We start from the raw sequence: 18,976 nt of genomic DNA, 5'->3' as shown, positions 1-18,976 counted from the left end.
AACTCAAAATTGATTGTTTGATTTGGTTTATTTTTACTTCACTTTTCTGCCACTTTTGGTTAATCACGAAGGTGAGGATCAGTGATAAAACTGATAAAAGGATATTCACATAGCCATGCCCAGGCTGGGATTTGAACATGGAACCTCTAATTTAACTCCAAATTTAAAAAAAATTGAGATAGTTTTTTCAGTGGAAAATTTAAGATTCAATTGTTACATCAATGCTGGTATCTACATACAAGCATTGACATTTTGAGGTTTGAAAATACGCAGCTGTAATTACTAGGGGGCAGATTTTTGCATGTTTTTTTTTTTTCCTTAAGAAAAGTTAAAATGCTCTCAACGGATTTATCCATTTCACTTGATGTGGATTACTCTCGTGAAGTTTTATAGTGCATAGAAATGCATATTTGGGCCGTTAGTTCATGTTTTAGCTTAACGTGCATATAATTTGCATATATTGGGAATAATTTTCATGAAATTATTCGTTTCAAGATTGTGTGCTTCACCATTTTTTGTGTCATAATTTAAAAATAGCCTACTTTGTCTGGTCATGGGCACTAGTTGGGTGGAGGACATTCCAAAACTTTGCAGGTGGTCTGGTTGCGAAGAAACTCACCCTTTCCTAAAACAACAACCTTTCAGAGATGAGTCACATTTCCAAATTCCAGCAACAGTACTGGGGTTGCCTTACTTGAGGATTATCTGTTAATGTGACATCTTGATAATGAGTGTGTGTGTGTGTGCTGCAGAAATGGCAATAAATGCCGAAGGAGAGAAGAAATAACAGCATATTGCTCTAACAGTTGGTAGAAGGCAACAACGCTTTGCTACTGCCGGCAGTTATTTATTGTCAAATATGCTCTAAACATGTAATACATTTCAGGTATTTAGAATAGTTTTTGGCAGCTTAAATGCAAATTTACCATGCTCAAAGAGAGCTTCAATTTTTGGTAACGGAAAACATATGTTGTGTGCATAGGCCTGGACACTGTGATATTTATAAACTTGTGTTAATTTTTGGGGACATTGCTGCTGTATAACCTAGTGAAGGATCATTCAGTTACCGTATTTACTCATGTATAATGTGCATTTTTTCCCAAAATTTTGATCCTAAAAACTGTGCGTATTATGCACGGAATAATTTCGACAGCCAACATGAAACTGTACAGGGTCATTCCATGGTTTTGTGACACTTTTATTGATTTTTCATGTTTACAGAACCCTGTCATGTTATATATCGTTGTAAAGCTTAAATCCTGTAGTTTCTTAATATGGTAGCAGTATTACATTCAAGACAGTGACACTAATGTGAAATGCAGTTGAAATAACTTCATCACAAAATGAAGTAACGTTCTGATTTTTATGGTACTTTGGATGAAAGAAAAGATAACAAAAAAGAAAACAATAATTAAAATGTATTACTGGTCAAATAATATTATATGTATGAGAGTGTGTAAATGCCTTACTGGAAGAAATCTTGTGTTGCTAACTGCTAGTTTGCGGGTCCTGGATGTGCCTCGTATAAATGTTATGTTAGTCACAGAAAAAGTATATATATTTTGAAGTTTTCTTAGAAAAAGTAAAGAAGGAATGAGCAATACCACATAAAAATTTGAAAGCAATTTCCCACGATTTTTTACTTTGTAATGTAATGTTCTGTGACACCAAGAAAAGCAGTGCCATTCTGGCGGAATTTGAGAATGAACCTCCTGTCACATGGGATGCGTATCAGCGGTATTTGTTGGGTACGAAATAATAGAAAATAACTTCCTGAGCACTGCAAATCCATAACATAATTTTCATTTCGCTTTCTACTATTAGAGAATAAATAATGTGGTTAAAGATTGAAAGCTTTGGGATGCTAAACACAGTGGAGGGAGAGGGGGTGTGGGTTGGTGACTCATTGCATACACAAGTGATATTCTTCTCCTCTTGGTCCACATAGCAACAAGTGATTCATTGAGTAGGTATGTGATTCACTCTTGATCGGCATAACAATAGCTTACGAGTTACAACTAAGAAATGAAACTGGATTATACTGCGCATTATATACAAGATATAATGGTTTGTCACTTTTCTTCACCAAAAACCAGGGTGTGCATTATACACTCGTAAATACGGTATTCAGTACAAATTAGGAAAGTAGAAACTAAGGGAATGACGGTCAGATGATGAAGATATGCACTATGATCACATTTTATTCTTAAATTAGACATAAAAATACCATTACTTTTTCAATTGTCAGTCGATGTATTGCAGCTTAATATTCAAACAAAACACAGGTGAGGATTAACCTTTTGGATCCCAAGCGTCTCGATCGAGATACCCAAATGTAAGCCTCACAGTCCCAAGCATCTCGATTGAGATGCTGTGTCAAGGTCGTAGTTTTTACGTTATAACTTTTCTATTTTTGGCTAGAATTTCGATTTTTTTTTATATTGTTCCTAACACATGTATTTAACAGAAATGTTTTTTTTGCATTTTCTTTTGTCTTCATGAAAATGGAGGGGGGAAAGGGACTTCTCTTTTGCGTCTCTTTTCAAGGTCAAATTTTTGCCAACAAAGACTTTGTTGTTCTAAAGTAATGCTTTTTCACTCCAGCCTGTGAACTGCTTTCGAAGGAAGCTTGTTTATCAGTATCCGATGTCAAAATGAAAGTTTTCCCTGAGGGCGCAAGCAGGGGGTGGGGGAGGGGGAAGACTGGTTGCTGAATCTGCGTTGTGAGAATGGAATTTCGAAGCACGCTGAAGGAAACTGTTTTTTTTTTAGCACAAGTGTCCACAAGTTACAACAGGGGTTACCCTGCATTGTCTAAAAAAAGAATTTCAAGCAGCTGCAAGAATTGGTGCTCATTTTTCACTGCGTTCTAGCTTTTCGTCCGTGAACGTTGTGTGTAGGTGTCGTTTTGTGCCCAAGTGCGAGGACATTTTTTGGGTGAAGTGAGAATTTTTTAAAATAATTTTTGGGGGTTTTCTCCCTTCCCCCTCCATATATACACCAAATTTGCATAAATTTTGCATTTTGACATTTTTTTCGGGGGGGGGGGACAACATTTTTTTAAGAAAAGTATTTTTGAGGGGATTTCTCCCCTTTCCCCTCCATATGTACGCCGAATGTGCATAAATTATATATCGTCTGAATCTGTGATTCATTCTGCGTACAATGGTATATCTTTCATATCTCTAGGGCATTTAGTTTCTGAGCTATAGTCATTTCAAGGTACCGCTGCATTTTGAAGCTTGAATCAGTGGCATCCCGACCATTCCTTTTGGGGGTACAACTCAAGTTACATTGGTCATACGACAATGATGCAAATATTTTTCTGTTTTTTAGATGCCAGTGATAATTTCTATGTGCATTTTGAACTTTTCATATCCTTTTTTTCGGGTGGGCAGGGGGGGGGGGGGAACCTCATTTTTTTAAAAAAAAGTATTTTCAGGGGATTTCCCCCCTTTTCCCCTCCATATATACGCCGAATGTGCATAAATTATATATCGTCTGAATCTGTGATTCATTCTGCGTACAACAGTATATCTTTCATATATCTAGGGCATTTAGTTTCTGAGCTATAGTCATGTCAAGGTACCGCTGCATTTTGAAGCTTCAATCAGTGGAATGCCGTGCCGACCATTCCTTTTGGGGGTACAACTCAAGTTACATTGGTCATATGGTAATAATGCAAATATTTTTGTGTTCCTTACATGTCAGCGATCATTTCCATGTGCATGTCGACACTGTCATGTACTTTTTTCTTAAGAAGGGTGGGGAACCAAATTTTTATTTCCGAAATTTTGGAATTTTGAGAGTTAGCCCCTTCCCCCCACCACATATATGCCAAATTTGCATAAATTTCATATAGTCTGAATCTCTGGTTCATTCCGCGTACAACGGTATATCACTCATCTCTCTAGGGCAATTAGTCTCCGATCTACACTCATTTAATTGAAACTCTGCATTTTGCTCAAAATCGGCTCGGGACCGAGAGGCTTACTTGTGAAAATGGCCTTGGGACTCAAAAGGTTAATCATGATTTTTGGGTGATTTTCTTCACGAAAGAAATAGTGATTCGAAGTGCTTATTTTCCTATTAAAGTAATTTGAAGGAGAAAGGTGACGTCCGTGGGATTTGTGTACTTATTGATAGATATGGCCATATAACATGGTCCCTGGTTTTGTTAAGGAAAATTGTCACAATTATATCCAGTATATAACCTGCAACACATTGTTATGCGCACAAAGATGGAATATCTTTGTGTATTATTTGCCATTAAATCTCACGCAACACATAGCGTTTGTTCGACTCCCATATTACGGTAGGTGCAAACCAGAGATTCATAGTGAAGACTGTTTGCTGCCCGAGTTCAATATCTGTCTATAATACATTTACATCTGTGCGAACTCTATCACCACCAAAACCGCACGTTCAATGTAGCAATCCAGCATTGCTTCCTTTGAATTGATGGTTAAGCTAATGGATTCACATTCGGAGCATTTGCAGGTTGAATCCCAGCACTAGGCCATCCAGACCATTGTGGTCTGTCTGTAGTTGTACCATGTGCAATTTATGATTTTGTTGTTAATTTGAATCAAAATGTAGTTAATCTGAATCTTAAATGAAGTATAAAAATATGCCCAAATTTCGTTGACGGGAAAAAGATTAGATATTTTCCATTTAATCTCTCTTCGATATTGCTCAAAAGAAAATAGTACTAGGAGAAATTGAGAAAGCTGAATTGGGAAAGCAGTTAGCTACATAGCTTTCAGAAACCCAGGTTTGCAGTGCCTGCGATGGGTGAATTCGGTGTTGCAAGGGGAACCTGTCCAGTATTTGCTTGGGTATTCCACAACTGAAATTTATTTATTATTTGAAAATCCTGAATACAGAAAAATCCATTTTACATCAGGATATCAACACAAAAAATGAAATGAACAAATACTGTCCAGTGACATCCTGTGAAATGGAAAGAACATTTTCAAAATACAAAGACTTACTTTCTGACAATCACAAGAGTCTGCTACCTGAAAAGCATCGATAAATAATGTCTAGTGTATTGAAATGCCAATGTAAAAGAATAAGAAATTGAATAATGCAATGAAAAGAGCGTAGTGTTTCTAACAAGATACGTATATTATTATAATAATTGCAATATTTGTTTTTAGAGCAACAAAGGAACACATGTAATATAATCATTCTGTTACGAGGTGCATCCAGAAAGTAAGTTTCCCTATTTTTTTTTAAAAAAAACCAACACAGTTTCAGGAAACCATTTATTGGCAACAGGTACAGCAAAAGTTCAGCTATTTTTCAACATAGCAACCACCAGAATAGAGACACTTGTCGTATCGTGGTATCAAGTTTTGGATCCCACTGTCGTAGAACTCTGCTGCCTGTGAATGGAACCAGCGTGTGACAGACATCTTCAGCTCTTCGTCGTTGCCAAAACGCTCACCGGAGGACAGGAATTTCTTGAGGTGCAAGAAAACGTGAAAATCGCTGGGAGCCAGATCAGGACTGTAAGGTGGATGATCAAACAACTCCCAGCCAAATTCCGTCAAAACAACTGCTGTGGATCGAGCCGTATGTGGACGAGCATTGTCATGGAGGAGCACAACACCTGCAGTAAGCATGCCATGCCTCTTGTTTTGAATGGCACGTCGCAATTTCCTTAGTGTTTCACAGTAATGGTCAGCGTTCACCGTTTCACCTCTGGGGAAGAAGTCAATGAGCAAAATGCCCTTCCTGTCCCAAAACACGGTGCACATCACTTTCTGTACCGACAGCGTCTGTTTGAATTTCTTCTTGACCGGAGATCCACTATGTCGCCAATGCATTGACTGCTGCTTGGTTTCCGGGGTGAAGTGCGAAATCCACGTCTCATCGCCCATGACGATCCTGTTGAGGAAATCATCGCCGTCATCATGGTACCGTTGCAGGAATGTCAGTGCTGCTCCTGAACGTTTCATTTTGTGTTCGGGTGTCAGGTTTTTCGGCACCCACCTGGCACACAATTTTTTGAACAGCAGGCGCTGCGTGACAATCTCATGCAACACGGATCGCGATATCTGCGGAAAAAGGCTACTCAACTCCGTAATCGTGAAGCGACAGTTCTCTACGATGCGCTGCCGTACCAGCTCATCAGATCATCAGTGATGAGGGACGGATGCCCACTGTGCTCTTCATCATGGACACTTTCACGACCTTCCGAAAACTGCCGACACCAGCGACGCACCATCTGTTTACTCATAATGCTTAGTACATTCAGGAACTTTATCACCGACCGAACCTCGCATGCGGCGGGAGAAGGAATACGAGCTTCCATTTCGGACCACTGCTGCCTCGCTACTGGCATGCGGCTGGAGAAGGAATACAAGCTTCCACTTCGGACCACTGCTGCCTCGCAACTGGCACCGAGCGGGATCTGTCCTCCTGGCATATGATTGATACGTCTTAGCTCTGCTGCGCATACACAATTTACACGGCTCATTATGTTTACTTTCACGGGAAAAAATAGGGAAACTTACTTTCTGGATGCGCCTCGTACATAAACTAAAAACATTTGTAAATTACTATTTTTTGGTGATCTTAAATAGCAAAATTATATTACACTTTCATTTCTATAATTGCATTCAGCGAGTTACTAATATATGTACTTTACATGTAAGGCGTACAGAACCTTAAAATAGGTTGTTTTGAAAATTTTTAGTGCATATTTTGGTTTCTTTTAGTGCATATAAATCCGCCTCCTAGTAATTACTCATTAAACTGTAAAGGCCATCCCTGAAAGACTGACAAATTGGTATTTGCATTCTCAGTGGATTATACCTGAAAAAGTGGGAAACAACTCATTCCGGTTGGAATATCTGCCACCTAATATTGGATTGGCAGATTATTTATTACCAGTCCTTCATCAATATTATGTGTGGTTAAAATATGAATACAGTGTAACTCTGGTTATAAATTTTCCTGCATCATACATTTGATCCTCATGGTCCCAGAACAAAATGTTATTTACATTTTTCCCCCACACTACACTGTCAGTCCATTCACAGAACAATTGTTCATTCCACGCAATTCCAAAAATTCATGAATTGACTTCGGTGACTTCTTGCCTCTTGTGAAAGATGACAGTAATTCACCAAAACTGATAATTCCAAATGTGTATTAGGGAATTATGATTACAGCTACCACTCACTGCATAACATGAGGCTAACCTGACATCGAGACCACTGAAAATGTCTGTTGTTGACCCTTTGTTTTAAATTTTTTACCACCTCCTGAGACTTCCCTTGTGTACCATCCTGAAAAGGAAAAAAAAGAGCATAGGGGTACAAGAGACTACTACAGATCTTGGTGTTCGTAAATTATACTCAACAGGGAAAGCTGTGGAAGGGAAGTAAATTCCTATTTGAAGCTATACTGTGGACAGCAAGTGCATTATATTTTAGAAACATGGTCAAAATGCACCAGGTTTCTTTCCTTTCCCTGCTTCACAATCACCTCAATCCCTCTTCCTGCATGATTTAGAAACTACAGGTTGAGATATTTCCTCAACCAGCCCAGAAATTTTCGAGCAATCATCCCGCAAAGTTCTCGCATCTGAGGATTCAAAATTAGAAGTCTCAAGTTGTGTTAAGTCTTTTTGCTGCATGTTTCAAATTATATAGTTGCCAATTTGGGGAATTGCACAATTCTAATGATAGTTGTTATTTCAGGTATTTCCACTTATTCTGGTAAAACATATTCCCTCACCTTTTCAGGTAATTTTGAAATAGTCTATTTCCAGATCTTTCAGTGGTGCTTTAAAATGGTATAACTGAATTACAAGTGTTCAAAACTTGATTTGATATTAAAGAGAATAAAGTTTAATCAAAATTAAAAATAAATGAACCAAAATTAAGTATAAAAGCATTCTTGCACAGAATATCTCCCATAAAGGTGTCGTTTCAAGAAAAGTGGGATTTATTTTCAATTCCAAATCCTGGCAAGTGCCAAAAACACATGGATTTCCCTGGATTTTTTCCACTTATAGATAGATGGGAACACTGCACTTGTTTCTCCCTGATTGCACAAAATACTATCATGTAAATCACTAAGTGAAAACAGAGTCATGGTTATGTATAGTAATTATGTAGGTGCATTATTCATTCAGATTGTTAAATAGATCATGGTGAAATCTGACATACCTCTAAAACGGAGGACTAAAAAGAACAATACAAAACACATTAAAGCTTAGGTCCGAGCTCTCAATACCTCTCACGGTTACCATCAGGGAGGGTCAAAAGGTCAGATCTAAGTTTATAATGGGTTTCTGGAAGGGATGTGCCGAAGCCGATTACAGATGAATGAAAATCAGCAGAAATTGACATATCGGCATCGGTATCGGAATCGGCAAAAATCCAATATTTAAACCGGTACAGATTATACTAGAGTATTACCTTCTAACAAGTTTTATATTCTAGTTTTGTAAGATTTATTGAAAATTTGGTTATGATTCGTCATTATTGTAGAGTTTTTGTAATAAAATTATTGCAAACTCTCATTCAGAGGATCAACCTAACAATAAATCGGAAATAAAACAGTACATTGCTGTTGTATTGGAAATTCAAAAATGAGTATTCAAACCTGAAACAAGTGTTGAGAAAATACTTGGGCACATCTGCTGCATCAGTATTCAGTGATTGAGTATTCAGTGTTGCTGAACAGATTTGCTATAAGAGAAGAAGTAGGTTACTTCCTGAAGTGCTTCCAAATCTCGTATTTCTGAAGTTGAATCTGGCAGAACAGGAATTAATTTTGCATTTCAAAGAACTGCTTGTGCTTGTGTACTAATATTAAATCTCTAGGTTCACATAAACTTTTGTAGATGCAAATGTACATTCACATCTCTTGAGAATATATATGTATATACATATGATATGCAATAGAAATGTACATAGCAAATCTATTTTTGCCATGCAGAAAATAACATCCCATTTCTGTTTAATAATCTTATGTATCGGAATCGGTTAAATATCGGCATCGATATTGGTTCCAAAAATTATCGGTGGGTACATCGGCATCGGTAAATTTTAAGCTTCGTCACATCCCTAGTTTCTGGTATTATTTTTAGTTCCCTGGCTACAAGATATGTCAAGAGTTTGCTACCATTGTTCCGGCATGTGTCGTAACAAGTTTCTTAAAAATCTTTGATGTTTGTCAATATATATCAGATTGGTACATTACCAGTAAAAATTTCACACAATTAGCCGATTGTCAAAGGGGATAATGAAAGGATAAATGGGACAATGCATTTGCCATTCACCTAAAGCAACTGAGGAAAACCATAGAAAAGCATGAATATCAAATGTTAGAAATAGAAGTCCACTAACCTAAATACTCACCTAACTCCTTCAGTGTACCTTCATATCATCCAATGTTATGCTAACGTGACTGTGTAATTAGTAAAATGATAATCACATCGAGATATACCAACATACCTGCCAGGAGCAATCTCTCCTTCCGTTTTTCTGTTTCTATCCTGTCCGCCTTCTCTTTCGCAGTTTCCTCTGGAGGGGCCCTTCTGGTGGAGGTCTCTTTCGGTCTCTCCACCTTAACACTCCTTTCCGTCTTGGATCTCTCAGTCACTCGTCTTTCGTGCTTGTCTCTGTTCAGCCTGTCACGTAAATCTTCGACCACAACTCTCTCCCGTTCACGTTCGCGGCCAATGTCTCTCTCCCTTTTCTCTCTTACGTCACGTCTATCTCTGAAATGAAATTAAGTTGAATGTGTCAGTACAAGGTGTCTACAATTTCGTAAAAACAAAATTTCCTGGCTTTTCCAGACCAAGAACAAACATTTTCTACACTTAAAACACATGGGCAATTCATGTGGGGAAGGAGGTGTAACTACTACAGTTAACCAAATTTTTAGAATATACACTTCATATGTAAAAGTGATAAAAAGAGAAACTGAATAGAAATTGACTGTTGGAAAGAAGTACTGCAGTGAGCTGTTATCTGATATTATCAACAGTTTAATAGACTTAACGTAATTACAAAACTACGAGTTGAGAATATCTAGATAACAACGAAAGCAAAGCACACAAAAATTTACGTCATTGCTCTAGAAGGATTCTAAGCCGACGTATTTTTTTCTGACTTTGGAATGTCACAGTGGTTTTTCGAAAGGAGAGAATTTGAAAAAAAATCTACCCACACAGCAGCCTAAGGCCCAGCTGAGTTGTAACAAAATTTTCTTTCCTTTAAATTTGTTGCGATACAACAACCATTTCACAAGAAGTCTGTCTATTTCTAGCAGTGAAGAACGAAAGAAAAACAAAGAACGAAGGTTTATTCTTGTGTTCCTTGCAATAAAAAGGTGGTCAGTGAGTCACCACAGAGCACATTTAGCGAATATTAAAAAATGCAGAAACAGGAGAGCATCACTCATATGATGCACCATTTAAATGTAAAGTTATTTTGTGTGCGGCGGAATTTGGAAATTGCAAAGCTGGTCAAGGATTTACTATAAGGAACTGTCCATTCGTTGTTGGAGAGGTCAACAACAGTTAATTACTATGGTATTATTATAATAAAGTATACTGGTAAGTACATTTGTGCACCTTACATATGATGGCATGGGGCCATTGACCTACTGTATCCCCCTTGAGAATTATGTTGATTTTTTTCTTACAGATTTCGATGTTTTATGTAATATAAAATTGGTTCCAGCATGCAGAAAACACAAACAACGGAGATATTTGAAACCAAAGTATGGCTCGCATGAGTAAAATCCTGCTATTTCGGAGTATTTTGGCAGCTTTTTATAGTAAAAACCGTTTGCATGCACACTCAAATAGTGATAGGCATAAAATTACAGCTGTTGTTGTAGAATGTCGTGTAGGATGCTATATTCACTTGCACGAAGCCGTTGGGCTGTTCTGCTTTATGGGTCGGTAAGAGACATACTTTATCAAAATAACACATTTCCGCAAGCTGAAAACGTTTATAGCAAAGGCACTGATGGCAACTTGGATTCGAAGAATACAGTATTAGGACAACCTTTTCATTAATACATTCAAAACTCTACAGTGGAACATTTATTTTATGTTATTCAGGGGACCAAGCTGAAAAAAGTTAAAATACGGGAAAATGATCGGGGTTGCACTGTACTCACCTATGATGCCGTTTTTCCCTATGTCTTTCTTCTCTACGATCCCTGTGTTCCCTTATTCTGTGGTGGCTCTTCCTGTGGGACTCTTTATGGGCACGTCGGTCTCTATTCTTCTCATGTCTGCGCATACGGTCCTTATGATGGACAGCAGCCTGGGGTGGTTTGATATCCAACGAATCTGCTGTGTCTGCCTCATCGGAAGACAAACTAACGCAACAAAAGGAAAATAAAATCACTACTACTAAATTAGATTTACAAACAGACCATTGTAATCAAATGTTACTCCTTATTTATACACTTTGAACTTAAAACAATTGGTAGGAACCCGAAAAAGTTACCTGCTCAGATCTCTATTATACATATTTTCAATATAGGAAGAAATTAGAATATTTGAGTTTGTTTTAAGCATACTTTATGCTCAGAAAGGCTAATTGGGACTGGACCTACAGTTTAAAAGTGGGATCCAAACCACTATGTGCCTCCACCAGGTATTGAACATGGAATTCCTTGATTACGAAGCAACAAATTTACCACCATGCCATCCGAAAAGGCCAAGAAATTAGCATATGCTGTTAATTCAGATGTGATGAGCAATGGTGTACAAAGGAAGTGGGGGGTTCATGGGGCTATAGCCATCTCTGAAAGTTGGAGAAAATCAAAATTTTTAAATGAATCTAAGAACTATGTAAAACCAAGGCAGTAAATAAACCCTCTCTCAAAATTACACCCGATTACAATTTTTGTACTTCTACAACTTTTAAAATGATTAAAAATCATAATTAAAAAATATTTTATTGTATATCTAGTCTACCCTCATGAATGCAAGTATGTTATATACTCACATTTACAACTCCAGGCCCTTCCCACCCAAAAGAATCATACATCCACTAGTGGTGATAATTGGATGCACACTGTACTACTATTTTAATTCAAAACATGCATTGTAACAACGAATACCTTTGGTATTTTTTCTCTAAGTGAAGAAAATTGACAGTTACTCCAAAATAAAAATAAACAGTGTTTCCAATCATAATAATTGCACAATTTGCAAAAATGGATGAACATTTGCTTACCTAAAATCCAGTTCATTAACTTTCTCTCTGTCAAGCATTGGTGACTTGGCAACCGGGCTCTTCTTCAATTCACCGTCTTCACTTTGATCATCCACCTCCATCTCTGAATCGTCATAACCAGACATTCCTTCATTTAACTGACACCACTTCTACCTGCAAAGAGATAAAAGTTAATAGAGAGGGGGTTTTATCTGGGTGCCAGGGGATTGATATGGAAAAAGTACATGTTTATGAAATGCAAGCAGGAAACATGAGACACATACTTTGTATCTAGAACGTAAATGTTGTAGCATCCCTTGGGCTAGGTCTCCCCAACTTCAATTTTATCAGCTGATGGTTTTCACACCATCGCTGATACTTAAAGACACTGGCAAGATACTTCTGCCACACTTTCAAACATAAGCATTATTTGCATGTCATACAAAATCAAAAGTCTTTCACCACTACTAAAATGAGGGTTGGAAAAAACTCACTCAGCTAGTTACTGTATAACAGCTGGCTTCAAAAACAGTTGGTCAATAATATACTGTAAACAGTATGCTGATCTCTAATAATAGAAGCTGAACAGCCCTGTATAAAAATTATGGAAGGGCCATTCCATGTCAAATCACACAGCCTCAGACCTCACCATTTTTGAATTGCATGAAAATGTGAGAGTTAGTAGTCTTTGAGGAAACAATAATATTTGCACAATAACAGCCAACAGGAATGCATCTTTTTGTGTAGCAGGGTTGCCAACTTAGGGAAAAGTGAAAAATTTGACACACTGGGCCGAAGAAAAAAAATCATAACTGTTGTTGCAGGCAAGCTAGAATCTTCATGTTGGGCTCATTTTAAAGCTAAAGGATTGTTCTTTTAATAAAAAATAAACTTCTTTACCTTTAATCAAATTTTTATGTCAAGGTCATATCATAAGACCTTGATAATTTTCAAACCTGTATTTATTAAATTTTTGAAACTAATACATATGGTGCATTAAGATGTTGTCTATAAGTGACAGAAATATCATCTTGGGATGGCATTGGGAACAGGACCTGCTGAAATTTATAAACTTAACGAAAAAGTGTTACTGTGCAAAGTGTGACTGAGATACAAACACTGGGAATGTTGCACATATTTACATTTTAGAAAAGTACGCAATAATAATAACAAATAACATTACGTATAGCGCAGATTAGTGGTGTTTTCTATGCCTCATATTCTCTTCTGAGGTCTTAGTGTCTGAAGCTGGGATCTTATATGTACGTGCAGTTTCAGTTCTTGGATCTACCCCAGTCAGATCATCCTGGATGGGAATTCTTCTTATGTCTGGATGTTGGGGATATACATACGATGGAGAAGGACCATGTGGATGAAGAAAACTGATAACAACCTCAAAAGAATTTTCACAAACATCCCAACCACCATGCATGATCATAAACACACGCCGCAAAACCACAAACTTCATCCAAAGGCAGTGTGTCCTGGGTGACACTGGTGTGGTGTTTTTCCACATTCCCTCACTAGCTTTTTTGAAGTTTGTATCATGTGATTTGTTGCACTTGGGAATTCATTCTTAATTCTTCCAATACTCCAATCTTTAGGTAGTATAGTCAAGATTTGCACTTTAGCACTTCTGTCTGTACATTTTTCAAACTTTGTTATACATATCATATGTACAAAAATAATTATATTCGTCATGCATTTTCTGATTTTCAAAAATATAGTTTGTGTGCTTGTTTTCAATTATTAGCTTAGTGGAAGGAAATGAAAGCAATGGCAATTGTGCATCGGAAATATATTACTGTTGAAAAATACATCCCACGATGAAAGAAAATACCTCCACAAACTCCTAAATGCTACAGAAACTCATTTCCGTAAGTACTTTCTTCAGCAAAAATGAAGAAATCCGTAGTGACCATATCGAAGTGTTACCTTATTACAATTACGGTAAGACTGCAGAATATGGGCTGTTTAGGAGGAACGCGATTCATAATTTTTTGGTAATGTTTTGTAGTTAGTAATCGGGAAAAGTAAGTTTGAAGGTGCGGAAAATTTTTTCTATAAAAAAACGAGAAATACATATCCAGGTTGGGCACTCTTGGAAGGAAAAAGTGACATGGAAGCGGACATTCCTGCACAAATGGTAATGCCCCACACTTTCTTGATCCGGTCGTGAGTGGGGGTGATGTGATCAGCATCATGCCCCTGACTGCCTTTACCCCCCAGGGTTTCCCCCCGGTACCCATGTTATTCGATGCTGGGTGGGCGCCGGGGCCACTTCCATCGTTAGAAAAGTTCCCGGATTTGAACCGGGCGGGGATCGAACCCGGGACCTTTAGCATGGTAGTCAGACGAGTTACCGACTGAGCCACCGCAGCCGTGTAAACAATATGGACGCGAACGAATAGAGAAATGCATTGCTTTTAGTAGATGGAAAAACATTGGTAACAGTTCATTATATCGGAGACACTTTTCTTCAAATTTACAGGAGAAACTACTTACGGAAATCAGTTTCTGCAGCATTGTTGAAGTTCTTCGAGGTATTTTCTTTCATCTTTCAATCTACTTCAGCCGGAAGACAATTCCTGTTGCTTCAGTTTAAGCAAAAACGAAACCATGCCGTTTTTAACTACTTTTGCCTAACCTAACCTTCTGTGAATGGTCCGTGGGGCTATCCGGGAATGGTTTTTGGGGCTCGTGCCATGACGTGCGCTCCGTAACACTTCGAGAAATGGTTTATTTTAGTGTAAAAAATGTTTCTAAACATTTGAAAACTTTAATGGCACCTTCAAATATGTTCCACAATATACAATTGGTAAGTACGAACCATACAAAACACAAAATATCAGATTTTAAAGTGTCTCCGATATAACGAACTGATACCAAACATTTTAACAATGCTATTGGAACTCAACCTAACCTTGTAAGCATTCCTCGTCTGAAATAATGAAAGAAACTGTGCGTGTGTGGGTGGAATTCGGAGCGACAAATCAACTCGAATTCCACGAAAGAAAGGGTTTCACTTATCGCACAACACTTGAGCAACCTTGTGTTCTGACATCACAGGAAAAAGCATTTTTTGACATTAGTGTATGAGGGAAACGAATTCCTTCAAATTTACAGGAGAAAGTACTTACGGAAATCATTTTCTTTAGCATTGTGGAAGTTCCTGAATGTAGATTTGATCCATTTTAATGTGAATGCGTGTTGTTTTCTGCAAAAATCTCTGTCCGACACGTTGTTTCTGCTCCTGCCATTTGCTTTCTGCACGAGAGTGCAATGTTCCGTGTGTTAAGATGATGCAACCCCGTAGCCAGTGTTTCAGCCTCGCCGTGTTTTCACTAGAACATGACGTGTCGAGTATTTTTAATTTTTTTTTTTAACTATGCTTGCCTAACCTAACTTAACCTAACCTTACGGAAAATGGTTATTGGGGCTAACGTGAATGGTTTTTTTGACGGATTTCTTCAAATTTACAGGAGAAAGTATGGTACTACTTTACTATACCGGAGACACCTATCATTGACTTATTTCGCAATTTTTTACATTGCTAACATACTATTCTGCGTTGCAGAACATTTCTTTAGGTGAAATAATGGATTTCTAAAGAAAATAATGTCTATTTCTTACATACGATAGCCCCACGAACCATCACGGGGACGAGGTATGCCTACTAGGTTAGGTTAGGTTCCATTAGCACTCCTTTAGTTCAATTTAGCATATACGGACAACACCGGAATTACAAATTCCACGGCATCTTCCACACCCGGCAACAACTTCACGACGCATCCCCGACACGTCATGTTGTAGCAGCAGCAATAGCGCGTATTGTGCTCTCGTGCAGAAAGCAAATGGCGGCAGCAGCAATAGCGCATCGGAAATAGATTTTCGTAGAAAACCACATGCATTCGCATTAAAATGGATCAAAACTACATTCCCGAACATCAACAACGCTACAGAAAATGATTTGCGTAAGTACTTTCTCCTGAAGAAATCTGTCTCCGGTATAGTAAAGTGTTACCGAAAGTACTTACGCAAATCATTTTCCGACGCGCTATTGCTTCTGCTGCCATTTGCTTTCTGCACGAGAGCACAATACGCTCCTGTATTGTCCGTATATGCTAAACTGAACGAAAGGAGTGCTAATGGAACCTAACCTAACCTAGTAGGCATACCTCGTCCCCGTGATGGTTCGTGGGGCTATCATGAATTTTTGGGCTAACGTCAATGGTTTTTGGGGCTACCCGTGGATGGTTTGTGGGAAATAAGGAACAACAGTAAGTACTCGTTATTGTAAGAAATAGACATTGTTTTCGTTAGAAATTCATTATTTCACATAAAGAAATGTTTTGCAATGCTGAATAATATGTTAACAATGTAAAAAATTGCGAAATAAATCATTGATAGGTGTCTCCGGTATAGTAAAGTAGTACCATAATTTCAAATCAGGACACCAAAGTAGATATTTTCCAGTGAAAGAGGTTGCAACACTGCATAAATCGACAAAACACTCTCAGAACGCCCACTAAACCAGTATGCTATCATGGCCATAATTTGTTACAGATTCGAAACAACAAGTAACAGTAAGTACTCGTAAATCTAAGAAATAGACATCGATATGCATTACTTCACTTTAGGAAATGTTCCACATTCGAAAATAACACGTTAGCAATGTAAAGAAGTCCGAAATATATGATTCGTAGGTGTTTCCCTTACACGATAATAGTACCAAGCATTTTTATTGTAGGCTAGCTTGGTTTAGTTCTCTTAGCCCAAAGAATAATTTTTCATTGTATTTATGCTAATGGAACCTAACCTCGTAGGCATTCCTCGTCTGACGTCTGAACACAAGGTAGCAAAACTCTTGTGCAGAGAGGAAGACCCTGAAACAAATGACAGCAACTGTGCGTAAACAATATGTACGTGAACGAATGGAGAAATGAATTACTTTTAGTAGCAAGAAAACCAATTTTACGCGCAATAATATAACAGTAATCGGAAAATGGAAGTAGAAGGTACGTACTTTCAGAGGATATAAATTTTGTTCGTCTATTTAGAGGAAAAAAGCAGCCCATGTTCTGCAGTGAGACACTTGATTTGAACAACCCCCCCCCCCCCAAAAAATCTCTAGATACGTGACTGAGGGAGGATACATGTATTCTGCAGCTTATACTTATCGTCATAGTGCATTGCATTATGCATACCATCCGTATGGCAAACAATTCAGCATTACAATAAATTCCATTACTTCAAGTACACTATTTTTCCCCACTGTAACAATAATATACACAAAACCAAAACGTACCGCTTATGATTTTCCTTCAAGATTCAACTACAATAAGCTGAGAGAACAAACAGTTGCATCTGCACGATCTGGACCAAAAGATGCTTTGAGTTATTTAAATACACGGGCCTCCATATTACTTCTTACATTATTTTTCTGTGAATATCCATTTGTTCCAACACGAGACACAAACAAGATTTTACACCGCTTTTTTTCTTCTCGAACCGCCGTCAGCACACTTCACAGAATAAATGCCGATGCTAATGGCAGAGCAGCGTGATGTTACAGCGCTGTAGTGACGTTATCGTAAAATGGTTGTTGTTGATTTATATTGGCTCACACCGCCTATCCATTACGGTTTCTAGCCATCAGTACTGCTTTAGATGATCCTACCATGATCCTACTTTTGCTTGTTGTCTTCCTCATTGTTTCTTATGGCACTTGCACTATACACTTTCACTTTCATTCGTGATTTTCACTATGGGAGGGTATCCTGGTGGGTATGTTACACCATGGTTACACTTTGTTCTTCCTTGTTGTTTTTGTTTGCATAGAAATGTTGTGTTTTCGTGCGAAGCTATACAGCGTCCACATGATGGGCGGTCGAGGCTGACTTATCAGGGTTGGGAATGATACCGGAAATGGAACATCTAGGCGAAGTAGGGTGTTATATAACGTGTCCCGATAGACTTGTCGCATAGACATACTGACTTGTCGTAAGGGTCATTGAAAAAACAAATGCGTTATTGTTTGGCTGGGTACTCTGCATTGGCAGGAAGTTGTAGGTACCGCGTGTATTCTTGCCAAATGTTGATTCACGAGAACGTGATCCGTGCGCATTCTCAAGGTGAACACAATCACTGCACGAGGTATTTTCAAAGATTGATACCAAGGTTGCTTTTTGCCTGTTTGCGCGTTTCCCTTGTAGGTAGTTGTCTTGTGGATTTCATGGGCACTCCATTCATCCAGTTCTACCTATGTTTCTACTATGAAGGAGTGGACGTCTAGAATCCGTCAGATGATCACCTGCAGAGCAGATTATTAAAATATGACGTGTCTTTGTGGCCGCCAGTTGTATAGCATACTACATAGTATCTCATGTCCACGCACGCGAACTCAAAACGTACGAAAGTTTAGATATATTCAATTATTTTGTAAATGGAAAAGTGAGGGAAAGATAATTCTATAAAACTAGTGATATTATTATATTATAAAATATGCGTAAGTGAATCTTTGTCAACAAATCTCCTGAAGTAATGAAATGACATAACAAATGCTAGTAAATATATGTGCTTTCAACGTCGCCTTTCCACCTGAGGGATTTAGGGAAAACCTATATGGCATGCCACTTTCACTTGCACGAATTTACTTCAAACAACAAGGGAGTTTTCAAACTGAAGCGACAAGCGATATCGGAATTTCGTACAGAAGCATTCGATCCAAAGCAAACCATTCACCAGTCACGCTTGCGCAAATAGCAGGC

At 38.0% G+C, this 18,976-nt stretch overlaps 1 protein-coding gene across 3 annotated transcripts in view; it reads right to left on the bottom strand.

The window, feature by feature from the left end:
• The window catches only part of Pitslre (cyclin dependent kinase 11B pitslre), a 51,221-nt gene extending 33,464 nt beyond the window's left edge, over positions 1 to 17,757 (bottom strand). The window contains exons 1-5 of one of the 3 annotated variants that reach the window (XM_083129121.1): positions 17,515 to 17,757; positions 12,228 to 12,380; positions 11,158 to 11,361; positions 9,480 to 9,745; positions 7,215 to 7,301 (exon numbers count right to left, since the gene is read on the bottom strand). In XM_083129121.1, the coding sequence (XP_082985247.1) occupies positions 7,215 to 7,301; positions 9,480 to 9,745; positions 11,158 to 11,361; positions 12,228 to 12,352 (682 nt within the window). In that variant the 5' untranslated portion in view covers positions 12,353 to 12,380; positions 17,515 to 17,757. The remainder of the gene's footprint in view (positions 1 to 7,214; positions 7,302 to 9,479; positions 9,746 to 11,157; positions 11,362 to 12,227; positions 12,381 to 17,514) is intronic. The other 2 variants (XM_083129108.1, XM_083129115.1) reach the window with 2 other exon arrangements.
• Positions 17,758 to 18,976: the final 1,219 nt, after the last annotated feature.

Source organism: Lepisma saccharinum, chromosome 1 (assembly GCF_977018435.1).
Source record: "Lepisma saccharinum chromosome 1, izLepSacc3.1, whole genome shotgun sequence".
NCBI lineage: Eukaryota > Metazoa > Arthropoda > Insecta > Zygentoma > Lepismatidae > Lepisma > Lepisma saccharinum.
This window is presented reverse-complemented; position numbering and strand designations above follow the sequence as displayed.